General features: G+C 48.1%; 1 protein-coding gene across 1 annotated transcript; it reads left to right on the top strand.

Annotated features, from left to right (window-relative positions):
• Positions 1-339: 339 nt before the first annotated feature.
• Positions 340-6,090, top strand: LOC149355346 (uncharacterized). Its single transcript, XM_089576103.1, has 3 exons — positions 340-1,428; positions 2,662-2,749; positions 6,053-6,090. The coding sequence occupies exons 1-3, from the start codon at positions 574-576 to the stop codon at positions 6,088-6,090; spliced, it is 981 nt and encodes a 326-aa protein (XP_089432229.1). The 5' UTR covers positions 340-573.
• The last annotated feature ends 9,928 nt before the right edge of the window (positions 6,091-16,018 follow it).

Below are 16,018 nucleotides of genomic sequence, written 5' to 3'. Positions count from 1 at the left end.
AGTAGAGCCGCCACCACAGCCAGCTGCTTGGCCGCCAGCGACGTATGCGGACGTGCTGCGCCGTCCTGCGCCGGTTCCCTGCGCGCCACCGTATGCTCCTTCGGTAGTCGCAGTACACGCCGAGCAGCCGGTTCCCTACTGGCAAGCTCGAGGACAGGCGCCGAGAAAGACCGATATTTGGCGTGCGCCAGACCGACGTCCCCTGTGTTACCATTGTGGCGAGGCCGGTCACGTCTTCCGGCGGTGTCCATATCGGTCTCTGGGATTCCGAGGCTTGTCTGCAGGTAGTCCCCGTCCGCGGCATGCCGAACAGCCTCAGGAGGTTGACGAATACGTCACCCGCCGGCGTGGTTCACCACCTCCTCCGCGCCGAACGTCCCGATCGCCTTCACCTCGCCATTCGTCGCCTCATCAGTCCGGTTATGGACCTGGTGCACAGCGTGGGTCCTCGAGCCCGCACCGGGAAAACTAGAACAGGCGACCTTTGGAGGCGAGGCCGCCGAACGCCGTATTGCCGAAAAGCTTCCACCGACGCGCCGACTGACCCTTCCCGAATTGGCGACCACGATACCGATGACGACGACGACGACGACGACGAAGACGGCGCCGACGACTGGGTCTGGTAAGACCAAGGTCTCCCTTGACATACCCGTGCTGATTGACTCTAAGGAGGTTAGCGCACTAGTGGATACGGGTGCGGACTACTCGATAATGAGCGGTAGGATGGCTAAGGTGCTGAAGAAAGTTATGATGCCGTGGGCAGGGTCACAGATACGTACGGCTGGTGGCCACGTGGTTACGCCGCTCGGAATGTGTACGGCCAGAATTACGGTGCGCGGATGCACGTTCGTGGCAACGTTCCTCATTCTGCCTGAATGCTCACGAGACGTCATTCTCGGTCTCGACTTTCTTCGAGAAAATGGTGCGACTATAGACCTTCGAAATCGATTGGTTACATTTTCAACTGAACTCGCCGCCACCAAACCCGCCCCCGAGAATTGCAGAGCCGCACTGCGTATATCCGACGATGCCTTAACGGTGCCTCCACGGGCGAGTATTCTGGCTAGGGTCACTTGCGACGCGCCACATTGCGGACAATGTGTTGTTGAGCCAAATGTCTCTGTTTTGCTCACCATGGGCGTTTGCGTAGCAAGAGGGCTCGCCTTTCTATCTGACGGTCGCACTGAAGTCCTCGTGACCAATTTCAGTAATGAGCACCGCCATTTATTTGGTGGCACAGCCATCGCCCACGTCGACCCTGTCCAAGAGGTGGCTGAGTGTTTCGCATGCCTAGAAGACACGCCTGGTGAAGTTGACGAAGAGGCAGTACGCGCCGTTCACATAAACAAGGGCCTCCCGCCCGCAGAAAGGCAGCAATTGCAAGAATTGTTGCTGCAGTTTAAGGACTGCTTTACCTCGTCGTCTAAGGTACGTCAGACGCCCATCACTAAGCATCGGATAGTCACGCACGATGGCGCGCGCCCAATACATCAACAGCCTTATCGCGTATCTCCCCGAGAGCGGGAGGCCATCCAAACGCAAGTGAAGGAGATGCTCAATGACGGCATAATCCAGCCATCGAATAGTCCCTGGTCGTCTCCTGTCGTTCTCGTAAAAAAGAAGGATGGCACGCTGCGCTTCTGTGTGGATTACAGAAAACTTAACAGCGTAACAAAAAAAGATGTCTATCCGCTACCTCGTATAGATGATTCCCTCGACAGACTGCGCCAAGCAAAATACTTTTCTTCGGTAGATCTGCGCAGCGGATATTGGCAAATAGAAGTTGATGAGAGAGACCGGGAGAAAACCGCCTTTGTCACCCCGGACGGCCTCTATGAATTTCGTGTGCTCCCCTTCGGACTCTGCTGTGCTCCAGCAACGTTCCAGCGAATGATGGATACCGTGCTCACCGGCCTTAAATGGCAAACATGTCTAGTATACCTGGATGATGTAATCATTTTCTCAACAACGTTTTCGGAACATTTGCAGCGGCTCAGAGTGGTGTTAGAAGCCGTCCGATCAGCTCATCTTTCTCTAAAGCCGCAAAAATGCCATTTTGGATTTACTGAATTGAAGTTTCTCGGGCATGTCGTCAGCTCCGAGGGCATCCGGCCAGACCCTGACAAAATTTCTGCCGTCGCGGACTTCCCGGTTCCCACTGATAAAAAAGCCGTCCGACGATTCCTAGGCCTTTGTTCGTACTACCGACGTTTCATAAAAAACTTTGCTAAGCTGGCCAGTCCTCTGACGCGCTTGACACGAGATGAGGAGCCATTTTTGTGGGGTGCCGAGCAGCAAACTGCTTTTGACGATCTACGACGTCGGCTACAATCACCACCAGTACTAGCCCATTTTGACGATGATGCCGCCACTGAAATTCACACGGACGCCAGCAACGTCGGTCTTGGAGCGGTTCTCGTCCAGCGTCCGAACGGTGTCGAAAAAGTGATCGCTTATGCTAGCCGTGCACTTTCCCGTGCAGAGTGTAACTACTCTACAACTGAGAAGGAATGTTTGGCCGTAGTATGGGCCATCACAAAGTTCCGCCCCTATCTGTATGGCAGGCAGTTCCAGGTTATTACTGACCACCACTCATTGTGCTGGTTGACAAACTTGAAGGACCCATGTGGCCGCCTAGCACGTTGGGCATTACGCTTACAGGAATTTGACTTCACCATCATCTACAAGTCTGGTCGCAAGCACACCGACGCTGACAGCTTGTCGCGTTCACCCGTGCAACCTTACGAAGGTAACGCAGAAGACGATGCATTCCTTGGTGCAGTCACGTCGTCCGACATCATCGCACAACAACGTGCGGACGACGAGTTGAAGCTGCTCATAGAGCATCTAGAAGGTCACCATCCCTCGATACCCTCCCACCTGGCTCGCAGGCTGCCATCCCTATGTCTTCGAGGCGGAGTGCTGTATAAGAAAAACTCCGCCTCCAGTGGTAAGAGTTACCTTCTGGTTATACCTGCCGCCCTCCGCCACGAGATCCTCCTCGCCTGCCACGACGAGCCGACCTCTGGGCACCTTGGATTCACGCGAACACTTGCCAGAGTGCGGCAGAACTACTATTGGCCCAACCTTGCCTCATGTGTGAAGCGATACATTCGGACCTGCCGTGAGTGCCAGCGCAGGAAGACGCCGCCTCTGAAACCGCCTGGCATGTTGCAGCCTATCATGCCTCCTAACACACCCTTTGAACAAGTCGGCATGGACCTCCTCGGACCATTTCCCTTGTCGTCGGGAGGAAACAGATGGATAGCTGTTGCAACCGATTACCTGACGCGTTACGCCGAAACGCAGGCTCTCCCTCAAGGCACAGCGTTCGAAGTTGCGCACTTCTTTATGCGTGCAATAGTGCTTCGACACGGCGCTCCGTCCGTCGTCATTACAGACCGAGGGAAGGCATTCACAGCTCAGCTTGTCCACGACATCTTTGAGCTGAGTCACACCAGCCATCGAACAACGACAGCATACCATCCCCAAACAAATGGGCTCACAGAACGCCTGAATAAAACACTGGCCGACATGATTTCCATGTACGTGGATGTGGAACACAGAACCTGGGACCAAATACTCCCGTACATCACATTCGCGTACAACACTGCGACTCAAGAAACAACCCGCTTTACACCATTCCGTCTAGTCTACGGCAGAGAAGTGCGGATGATGCTGGACGCCATGCTCCCGTGCGTGGATGATGACTTGACACCAGATGCGGGCTCCTTTGTCGAACAAGCCGAGCAAGCTCGCCAGCTTGCTCGTTTGCACATCACAGCTCAACAAGACACGGACTCCAGACGTTACAACAGGCGCCACAGGGAGGTTACCTACAACATCGGTGACCGTGTGTGGGTGTGGACCCCTGTCCGCCAAAACGGATTGTCCGAAAAACTGCTGCACCGATATTTCGGACCTTATGAGGTGCTCCGTCGTGTTGGAAACGTGGATTATGAGGTTGTTCCACGTGGAACTGTGTCTACCGGTCGTCGGCAACCACGGACTGACATTGTGCATGTAATGCGACTTAAGCCATACTTCTCGCGTGAGAGCGACGACGCTCCACTTTAAACTGTGTTCGGGTTCTGCGTTTTAATTTATTTCATTTTGTTCGTTTTTTTAACACTGTCTTCCTGCTTTTCCTGTTCGTTTTCTGCTTTGTACATACCCTCGCATCGGGACGATGCTCTTCTTTTTCGGGGGACTAATGCCACGGACCTGGCTCGAGCTACCTGCGCGCTAAGCCGTGACGAGGACGAAGTGGTCGCGTTCGCGTGAGGCGCGCTCGACCTGGCTCTGTTCTGGGCGATTAAAACCCTCGGCCGTTCTGCGGTCCCCCTCTACGTCTACGACTGTTCTCCGTCTGGCCTGTGACAATATGAAGTAAGTATGCATTATATATAAGAACCTTTATCTTTATTGAATGTGTGTATGTACGTCGACACAGGACACCAACTCAGTTCATTTTCTTTCGGATAGCTTTTATATGTTTGTCACAACTCAGGGTTTCCTTGAGCACCACACAGATACATTTTATAGTGTCTACAACTTCAATTCTAGTGTTGCCCAGCATGAGATCAAGATTCATAGAGATAGGCTTGCTCGTTGGATGGAAGATAATTGCATTAGTTTTACTAGCATTTACTCTTAAACAATTTTTTTCTGACCATTCGAGCGAAGATTTTAAAAACCGGTTTCCATAAAATAATAGATATATTTCATTATCACCGGTCAAAAACAATGCTAGATCATCGACGTAAACTATTAAAGTCACAGGTAAGAGCAAAAAAAATATATCTTTAATATAGATACTGAAGAATAAGGGACCCGAAATGCTGCCCTGTGGGATTCCAGAAAAAATACTTTTTAATGTCGACGATGAGCGGTCACTGACAACCATTTGCATGCTCTTTGCGAGGCACGATTCAATAAAGGATAAACCTATTTCACTGATTCCATAATGGAGTAGCCTACTCAGTAGCAGACGACAGTGGACTAAGTCATATGCCTTTGTAAAATCAATACCAATTCCAAGAACAATTGTTCGGTCCTAAAGTAATCTAGGATCAGTTCTTTTCGTTCAGTAAGCGCGATTTCTGTTTACCTCCCTTGCCTGAATCCGTATTAACAGTCAGAAAGCACTGAGTGTTTTTCTCAAAATTTGTTTAGTCTGGCACAAATAATTTTAGAGCGCAGCTCCTTGGGTCCCGTTTCTGCGTTTCGCGGCGTCGCTATCGCCGCCGCCGTTGTCCGTTGTAACCAGCAGTGGACACCCTTTAAGCTGCGAGAGCAATGGAGCGGGAGCTTGGAAAGGAGAAAGTAAAAGCGCAACCTCCTCCCCTCCTTAGCAACCGGCACGCCAGTGGGGAATGCACCTGGGGATAGCAACCGTGACGTCACACAGTAGCGGTAGAACGAGCACGCGCGTGTCGGCGGTGGCAGCTACACCGCAGCTCCTTCACCAGACGTCTCGTTGCAGTCGAGTGAGTGAGACGCATAGCTCTGCAGCGGCCCTGTGATTCCGCGCCAACAGGTTCGGTCAAGCGGCAGTCGATTAACCACAAGGCTTTCGCCAAGCACATTTTAGAATCTTCAAAGTGTCTTCGGTATTTTTTTTTTTTGAGGAAAGGAAATGCCCAGTATCTGTCTCCTACAGCTGCGAAACGAATAGAGCGGGGGCTTGAAAGCAGAGGGTAAAATTTGTAAATTGGTTTCTGAGGAAAGGAAATGCGCAGTATCTGTCCCACACATGTCGGTAGACACTTGAACGAGAGGGAAGGCGCATAACTGCCCTCTTCAAACAGTGGACACCTCAATGGTGCTTTAAGCTACGTGGTGGTAGTGGCAGATGTGCGCTGCATGCTTTGGCATTGACAACGTTGTGTCAGAAACGCTGCCTCCTGCAAGGGTGGCAGGTTGGGTGGGGTCTTTAATGTAGATATAAAGACAAGCATGAATTTCTTACCACTTATGGGAGAGAACAACCCGTTCCTCACGCTCGTAACGGCTCGCACAGCTGTGACAACCCAGCGAAATACTTGCGCAGACCTGATTATTGAGAACCAGGCGTTGGTGCAGCATTAGAGCATATATCCCTCTATTTATCCGTCCACAAAGCTTCCTTCATGACAGTCAAGAACCGTTCGTAGAGTTTCTTAAAGAAGGAATATGTGTGAAAAATAGCAAGTTGTCTAGTAAGTGTACACACATGTCTTGCTCGAATTCTTTGCCTCCATCTATCGAAAAGCTGAAACAGCTGATGAGCTGCGCTGCAATTTCGCATTATTAAGTAACGTAATCATCAGTAATTTTTTTCGAAGCCCTTGGACACTACAGGAAGAACTGAAATGGGTCTATAAATGCACAGTTCTGTTTTCGCAATAGCCTTATTTGTAGCCACAACCTTTGCGATTTTCATTTGGTCTGGAAACGTTCCCGTGGAAAGAGCGAGATTTGAAATGCCTACCACTACCAGTGTGAGCAAGTTAATCACAAACTTAAAAGGCCTTATTTGAAAGCCGTGTTTGTTCTCTGCTTTACTATTTCTAGGTGTGTGATTACAGTCATTATTTTGTGCTCTTTTACAGGCTCAGAAAACATAGACTCAGGAACAATGGCGTTCGATAATCACACCCTGTGGTATCAGTGCACGAACCGGAATGGTTCTTTGTGAAATTAACAAAAAACTGTTCAGTTAATTTGAAAGTTCTTCGTCCTTAATGAGTTTACAATCCCTTATGACGCTATCAATTGTAGTGTTTGTATTGATTCAAAATTTTATTCAGATGATCCCAGAGTTTAAAAGTTTTGCTGGGCGATCTCGAAAACTTTTTAGTAAAGTATACAAGCTCTACGTTGCGTAGCTTCTTGTTGAGGTGGTTGTGGAATTTTTTATACTGTTTTAGTTTTCCGAGATTCCTAGACTTCATAAACTGCCTTTGCAGTCTTTGTTTTTTCTTTATTTTGAGTTGTAACTCTTCGGTGACCAATGGTTCCTTTGCTCTACGTTTACGGCTACATACTAGTGGGAAACACTTATCGTAAACTGCCTTTAATTTGGTTAACAGAGTATCGTATGCTTTGCTAACTTCCTTGAAAAATTCAATATGTTATCTCACTAACGTTCGTATAGAAGCGCTAGAGTGTGCTGTTGTCTATTCTTGTATAGTGTGGCGCAGTCCTTTCGGGTATCGGAAAAGATCTGCGGTCTGGAATGAAGGCAAATAAAGGAAGGTGGTCGCTGTCCACGGACAGAATTGCTCCGGCATGTGTGTTTGTTTTATCAATTTGGTAAACATATGAGGTAAATGCTGCTTTAATAATTTTTTTCTTTAATTGAACCAGCATGAATGGAAAGGACAACGGTGGCATGTATTGCAGCGGTCTAACTGTCCTGTAAAGCATGAGTGTGACGGTCCGACTTTCCTGTGTGGAATTAGTGGCACTGTGTCACAGTGTGCTCTAGTAGTCTGCTAGGGGCGGTTTTTTCTTAATGTAATTTTTATCAGCTTGTATTCGCATAACCTGTTTGCGGAAATGGCATTGAGCTGATGGAATAGATGTGCACTTGTCTACTCAAATGGCATCTTATGAATGGTGTGCATTGTATTTTAATGCAAGATTCCGATCTTACTCAGGTTGGTCTGTGTCGTGGTACTCCATCCTAAGTTACCCTATGCAAGGTGGCTAAAGAAAATCGAGCTGTAAATGGGGAATTTAAGATTTTTATTTAAGAGATTTATCAATTTGTTCAATACACAGCATGTTCTGGGTCGCTTAATAAATAATGAATCGATATGCATGGTTGATATGCAGATGATCGTGAAATGTTATTCAGAGTCTCTAAATTAGTCACACAGGGTATGTCAGCGAGGGACAGACTTGGGGTGCTGTTTAGTACGGTATTTCTAGTTCTGAATACAACGCCTTTCGTCTCTTCTGAATTAATGTTCAAGGGATTGGTTAAGCTCCATTCATGCAGATTTGTCAGTGTACTGTTACCAGTACGAGACAGTTCTCAGCAGTAGTTCTCCTGATGAATAGGTTAGCACCATATACGTACAATCGCGGTCAAAAATACGCGGCCCACGGCTCCGGTGCAAACAGTGGCTTTCGGACCGCACCGCGGCGCTGCTGTCTCCGTCGCGGGCTTGCTGCGAGAGTGCATCTGGTGATGAACGATAAAACATCGCCCTCATTCTCATCTGCGCACGTCAAACCACTCATGAACTTCAAGCGTACCATTCAGCTGTTTCGCGGCTGAAGCTCAGCACGAAGGAGCGCGCCTCCACTTTGCTTCGTTTGCCGCGCGGCCGTACTGAAGGGGAGTGCGCTCGGCTCACCGTTGCGCCTAGATAATGCTTCGCTCTCGAAAGTACTGCACGCCCATGAATGGCGAGCCTTGGTGCACGGTGCATGGGCATTAGGGCGCTCTAGAAATAGGGCAGAACAAGTAACTGTTCCGTCACTCGGTGAAGCCCTGTTTTGTTCCTGGTCGTGTATTAGTACATTCTGTTGCATGCGGGGCGTGATTTCATTTTTTTGTAACTTTGAATACACGATTTTAAAGGAATGAGCCCTTAGCTTTTAGCTGTTAATAGGGGTGAGCCAGACACTACTCCCAAAAATCCTAACGTATATTGTATGCGGGATCACGTGCACAAAAGCGAGTGGTAAACACCTTTGGTAAATTAACATTAAATTGTTTCTGCTTTCTCAGCAACCCCCCGCACCCAAGGACGGTGATTCGTGCCAGAAACTGTCATCATAGCCTGGTTATGCGCACTGTACAAATAATGTCCCTTCCGTAATTCTCCAATTACCCGCTCTTGTGCCATCACCGGCCGCCTTAAATCTATAAACCTCCTAAACTCATCCGCCCAAAAACATTTTGACGCAGTGACATAAATATTGTAGGCCATAAAGCGCTGTCTAATTGTAGAAGACGCAGGGGTCCTTGACGGAGGACTGCTCTCACGTCTGTCAGGACTTATCACCCTTCGTCAATAAACGTTTTTTCACTCACTCACTTGAGAGCCTGAACGCGCGTGTGCCAACCGCCCAAGCGCCGGCCACTGGAGAGCGGCGTACACGCACGCGAGACGCGCGTAAATATGGAATGCGAATTGAACTCGGACACTTCGCAGTATTCTTCATTAACACTTATCTCCAACTGTTCATATTTCAGGCCCCGGAATACCTCCTGTAAGCAGGCAATGAGGAGCATTGGCGAGATCGTGTCTCCCTGCCTGAAACCTTTACGTACTGGAAATTTATTGCTGACTTTATGGAGTCCACTCTTCCACACCCTGATTCCGCAATGCCTGCATGACAGCTGAGATTTCCACTGAGTCAAATGCTTTCTCGTAATCAATGAAGGCTATATACAGGGGTTAGTTATATTCTCCGCATTTCTCTATCACCTGATTGATAGTGTGAATGTGGTCTATTGTCGAGTATCCTTTACAAAAGCCTGCCTGATCATTTAGTTGATTGAAGTTTTGGGGTGGTCCTGAATCTATTTGCAATTATCTTAGTAAATACCTTGTAGGCCAGCGACAGTAAGCTGATAAGTCGGTAATTTTTCAAGTCCTTGACGTCTCCTTTCTTATGAAAAGAAAATGTTAGCATTTTTACAAGCTTCTGGTACGCCCGAGGTTCTAAGGCATTAGATACACAGGGTGGCTAGTTTTTTTAGCACAATCTCTCCTCCGTCCTTCAACAAATATTTCGTTACCTGATCCTCACCAGCTGCTTTCCCCCTTTGCATTGCTCCTAAGGCTTTCTTTACTTCCTCCTTCGTTACTGGTGGGATGTCCATTGCTGTGGTCGACTGCCTCCCTCTGTAACATGATGATTACATTCCCTACTGTATAGATTTGCGTAGAACTATTCGGCTAATTTAACTATCCTATCCATATTGCCAATGACATTGCCCTCTTTCTCTTTTAGAGAATATATCTGGGTTTTACCTATCCCTAGTTTTCTCCTCACTGATTTTAGGCTACCTCCATTCCTTAGAGCATGCTAGATTTTCTTCATGTTAAACTTTATGTCGGCTACCTTGCGCTTATTTATTAACTTCGATAGCTCTGCTATTTCTATCCTGTCTGTGGAGTTACACGTTCTCATGCTTGCTTTGGCGTTTATTAATCAGATCTTTAGTCGCCTGAGATAGCTTGCTGGTATCCTGTCGAACCATCCTACCACCTACTTCAGCAGCGCACTCTACGACGATAGCTGTGAGATTATCATTCATTGTTTCAACACTAGGGGCATCTTCTTCAGTTAAAGCGGAAAACTTGTTCTGCAGCGACAGTCTGAATTCCTCTACCTTCCCTCTTAATGCTAACTCGTTAATAGCCTTTACCTTCACTAGTTTCCTCCGTTTCCTCTTCAAATCTAAGCTAGTACGAGACCTTACCATTCTGTGGTCGCTACAACGGACCTTACCGAGGACCTCCACATCATCTACGACGCCATAGTGAACATACAGTATAAAGTATATTTTATTTTTAGTCTCACCATTGGGACCACTTCCTGTTTGCTCGTTTGTGGAAGAAGGTATTTATAATCCATAAATTATTTCTATCTGCAAACCCTACTAATAACTCTCCTCTACTATTCCTAGAACCTATGCCATGGTCACCTACCGCCTGCTCTCCAGCCTTCTTTTTACCTACCTTCGCATTAAAGTCACCCATCAGTACAGAGTACTGTGATTTTACTTTGGTCAATGCCGATTCCACATCCTCACAGAAGCTTTCAACTATCTGGTCATCATGGCCTGTTGTAGGTGCATAGGCCAGCACCACCTTCAGCTTGTACATCTTATTAAGCCCAGTTACGATAGCTGCCACTCTCTCGTTAATACTGTAAACCTAATCCATATTGCCAGCTATATCCTGATTTAAGAGAAATCCCACACCTAGTTCTCGCCTATCCGCTAATCCACGATAGCACAGTACATGCCCGCCCTTTAGTAATGTATACGCCTCATCAGTCCTCCTAACCTCACTGAGCTCTATGACATCCCAATTAATACCGGCTAATTCCTCCAACAGCACTGCTAAGCTAGCCTCACTTCATAAGGTTCTTGCGTTGAACGTTGACAGGTTTAGTTTCCAATGGCGTACCGTCCGCAGCCAGAGATTCTTAGCAGCCTCCGCTGGGTCACAGATCTGACCGCCGCCTTGGTCAGTTGCTCCGCACCCGCGGGTGCTGAGGGTCGAGGCTTAATTGGTTTGTTCATGGAAGGTTGTGGCCAAGTACTACACTAGGGTGGCCAAATCCTGTTCTGGTGAGGAAGTGCGTCATCGGTTCTGGTCGTCGAAATGAGGCCGCACTCCAGGCCTAGTTACGCAATGCCATCGACACGCGGAGATTTTTTTTAATCCGGTGGAGAATTCCGTGGCACAGAGATTCGAACCCCGGTCCACTTGCACGCGAGGCGGATGCTCTACCTCTACGCCATCGCTGCTCTGGATTCTCCATCGCTGGAGATTACCTAAGTAATTTGCGATTCGCTGATGACACTGCCTTGCTAAGCCACTCAGAACAAGATCTGCAAAGCATGATCAATGAGTTAGACAGGCAGAGCAGAACGGTGGGGATAAAAATTAACATGCAGGAAACCAAAGTAATGTTCAACAGCCTAGCAAGGGAACAGCAGTTTGTAATTGGTAGCGAGGTGCTGGAAGTAGTAAGAGAATAGGTCTCCTTAGGGCAGGTAGTGACCGCAGATCCGGATCATGAGAGGAAAATAACTAGAATAATAAGAATGGGGTGGAGCGCATATGGCAAGTTCTCTCAGATCAGGCATGTTAGTTTATCAATATCCCTGAAGAGAAAAATATACAACAGCTGTATCTTATCGGTACTCCCCTATGGGGCTGAAACGTGGAGGCTAACAAAGAGGTTTCAGCATAAGTTAAGAACAACGCAGCGAGCTATGGAAAGGAAACTGATAGGTGTGACGTTAAAAGATCGGAAGAGGGTGGAGTGGGTAAGGGAACAAACGCTGGTTAATGACATCCTAGTTGAAATCAAGAGGAAGAAGTTGGCTTGGGCAGGGCATGCAATGCGAAGGCAAGATAACCGCTGGTCCTTAAGGGTAACGGAGTGGATTCCAAGAGAAGGCAGACGTAGCAGGGGACGGCAGAGAGTTGGGTGGGCGAATGAGATTAAGAAGTTTCCGGGGATACAGTGGCCGCAACTGGCAAAGGACAGGGTTAATTGGAGAGACATGGGAGAGGCCTTTGCCCTGCAGTGGGCACAGTCAGGCTGATGATAATAATGATGCAGAAGATAGACAACGAAGGAAGATGTTTTCTCGAGCAATATTTCTCGTTTAATGTTGGCAAATCAACTTTGGATATTAATATCCTAAAGCCAAAAATTCGAATTCGCTAGGATGCACATCTGGAACGTTCAGGCCAAAGTAGCATAGTGTGGTAAATAGTTTACATAAGTAAATAATTCTTGAGGTTTACAGTTTTTATTCTTTAGACCTCACCTGGACAATATAATGAAGCAGCGCGCACACCTTGGGTCCAAGAAGTTGACTCTAGAGGCGCCAATGATTTACGAAGTCCGATTTTAGTTTGGTTTATTGGCTTATTGCGGTTTAATGTCCCAAAGCGACTCCGGCTATGAGGGACGCTGCAGTGAAGGGCTCCGGAAATTTCGCCCGCGTGGGCTTCTTTCACGTGCACGGACATCCCACAGAACACGGGCCTCTAGAATTTCGCCTCCATCGAAATTCAGCCGCCGCGGCCGGTATCGAACCCGCGCCTTTCGGGTCAGCAGTCGTGCGCCGTAACCACTGAGCCACTGCGGCGGGGCATTCCGATTTTAGTGCGCAAACACTACCAACTCCGAGCAAAATCGTCAATTGTTTCATGATGATGATGATGTCCTCATGCTTAACGGCACATACCCACTGCGGGGGATTGGCCAGGATGCATAGCCGTTTTTTATTCCGTTGACGTTCGGTCCAGCGGAACTGCCCCATCTTTGTCGTCCTCTGCGTAGCAAAAATCCGTGCATTCGTACAGACTACAGAGCAGTAAAAATTCCCTGTTAATTGCTTCCTTTCGCTATTTAGTATAAAATAACACGACCATTTGTGCGAATAGAACTTTTTCGAAGTTGAATCGAATAAACGTGGTTTCATTTCGGTACGAATCGAATACGAACAGTGTAGCTAAAATCCGCGTAGAATATTAATCGGATATTCCTATAAGAATTGCCGTCTTTGCGCGAATGTCTGTACAAACCGAATATTCATGCAAACAAGCGAAACGTTCGCGGCGGGGCTATCATAAGTTGAGTTAACGGTGTAGCGCTCGAAGGATGCCACAGAGATCTCCACTAGGAGGCGCGTAGCATGAACTCAGCATATTGGACGCCATTAGCATACCGTTCCCTGTATTACGCTTACCAGAGTACTGAAAGCTTGCGCGCCGTCAGCGCGCATGCGCAGATCGCCTAAAGGGGGCAGCTGCACGCTAGCCTGTCGCAATGAGAATAGCGCGTGCACATTGGCGCATGACGGCCTCCTTGTACGCCAGTTACGGTTACGGCTACACGGTACACGGTGTACTAAAGGAGTCTATTTACGCTAAACCCCCATGTCATGCTAATCGGGGAATTACCTTTTGCTACTGACGATGGCGAACAAACTGTAGCGGCCCATGTCAGCTGGTGAGAGGGACGGGAGTAATGATCCGTGAGCTCCGATATGAGGCATGAAGGCAGAGTTTGCTCAACCTGGCTAAACCCTGCCGCCTTGCCCATCCTTGGAGGCAATATGCCTGAACATCATGAACGACGCCGCACGTATGGAACACGTCACGGGGTTACTTGCGCGCACTATTCGCAATAGCGTGCTGTCCTACGTCAGAGTAGGTCCTACTGTCGAAACAGCCGCTGAACAAAACTACGGCGTGTGCCATGCGAACTCTATGTCAGGTGTTTGGAAACAATTCGAAAACATCAGCTCACATCCGGTCAGTTTCGAATAATTTTCAGCATACACAATTTCATTCGTTCAGCCAATCCATTAGGAGAATATAGGACTCAATAATAGAAAATTTTAGAATTTGGCACTCCTAATCACCAATTTTATTTGAGAATATTATGAAATGTTTCTGTTATGATTTCTTCCTCAAAAGAAGTGTCGCTACATTGTTTAACATATGCAGGCGCCCTTGTATGCGATCTCCAGAGGATATACTCCCATGGACTGTATAATAAATTAAGTGTACTATTAAATTGTGTACTCAGTGGGTAGGCTTGAATTACTCACTGGTTGAAAAACGTCCGATTTGCCGATAAACCCATCGCTTAAACGAAGAAGAGAAATTATTCAAGTGCTACACTGCCGAAAATGTATGGCGTTTGATTACCTCAATTCGCTCGTTAATAAAGCAAATACAATGGCTATTTCAGCAATATAATAGTGGACTGGAAAATTGCTGCTTATCAAGCCTCGCCAAAGGTATCCTCTGAAATGTTCCAGCGTCGTAAAGAATGCACACAAGTAGCGTGTGATGGGTTGTCAAGTTAAAGGGCAACTCCGGTGATTTTTCGATGTGCATCGATTCAAATGAAATTTTAAGTCTGTATTCTTTATGATAGTCTGATGCCTGATGTAAAATTTCGCACCTGAAACCGGCTTAGTTTTTCCGCAAGCGAATTTTGAAGACAAGCGCTCCTCGACGCGTGCTGACGCGAGCGGTACCCACTGATCGAACAACTTCTACAGGCCACCCTGTTCTGTGACGTCGCTGGCGGGGTGGCGTGTCAAGCTGGTTGGGCGCGCGCTGGCGCTGGCAGTGCAGGGGAAAACTGCAAATTGCTTTTGAGGAAAGTAAATGACGCAGTAATGGACACCCGAAGGGCGACGTAAGGGAGGAGTGAAAGAAGAAAGGAAGAAGGAGGTCCGTAGTGGAGCTCTCCGGAATTATTTCGACCACCTGTGCAATTTCGCGCCATCTCAACGTGCCTGATGTGATGTGTACGCCATAGTGATGTGTCACGGCAACTCCTGTTGTGCTGTGGGGTGCACAAATTCTTGATCTGTGACAACGGGCGTGATCTAGCCTAGGTTTCCTAGCGATAAGAACCTTCGTGACAAGTTGTTGAGAGCTGTCCGCCGTGTAAACTGGTTTCCGAGGAAGCATTCCCGCTTGTGCTCGTAACATTTCGCGCCAGATTGCTATGAAGACAGCGTGTACTAGAGCTTTGGACTCGCTAAGGCTTCGTTCAACTGGCGCTTGAAGGCATATTCTGTGCCAACGTTATTATAGTATAACCGTCTATCGCAGCGGCCAGCTGAACGAAGCGCGGCCGTCAAGAAGAAGCGGTATGTTGGATTGTAGAACTGTAGCTGTCGTGAACTGACTTCCAAAAGCTCGCCGTCGAGATAAAGCTTCGCAGAGAGGTCTGTTGGTGATGCATGCCCCTGTAAGGACGTTGTGCACCGCGGCAACGTTCCGGCAGCAGATTCTTTCATCAGGCTGGGTCGGCCGGCACTGGCCGCACGAACAGTTGTCGGCGGGAGCATCTCATTAACTTTCGTTCTGACGACTCTGTCAGAAATGCATGCACGAGAAATGACTCAAGTAATCACTTCTCCGTGTTCAGACCGTCTCCGTGCTGCAGGTGACGCGGCCTGTGGTGTGACTCGGCTGGCTCGCGCGGCGGTGGATCATACCTGAAAGGCGACTCGTCCAGTCCAAAATTGCCGAATGAGTCTTCTTCTCAAGACTCGCCAGTTTCGAAAAAGCTGTCCTCCGTGCTTTCAGTCATGTCGACCGCGCGGCTCAGGGTAGTTGTGATATTTTCGGGGACTTCACATCGCGGCGAACCCGCTCGTGACGCCACAGTCAATACCGCACGAAGGCACCTCCCCGGTTTCGGTTTTGTGGTTTCGGTTTCCATTTGTGGGTTTTTTTTGCTGTTAAAAAATATTTTACGGTTGCTTTTGAAAACCTTGTATCGTACACAT

Source organism: Amblyomma mixtum, chromosome 3 (genome assembly GCF_055824585.1).
Source record: "Amblyomma mixtum isolate Tamu chromosome 3, ASM5582458v1, whole genome shotgun sequence".
NCBI lineage: Eukaryota > Metazoa > Arthropoda > Arachnida > Ixodida > Ixodidae > Amblyomma > Amblyomma mixtum.
This window is presented reverse-complemented; position numbering and strand designations above follow the sequence as displayed.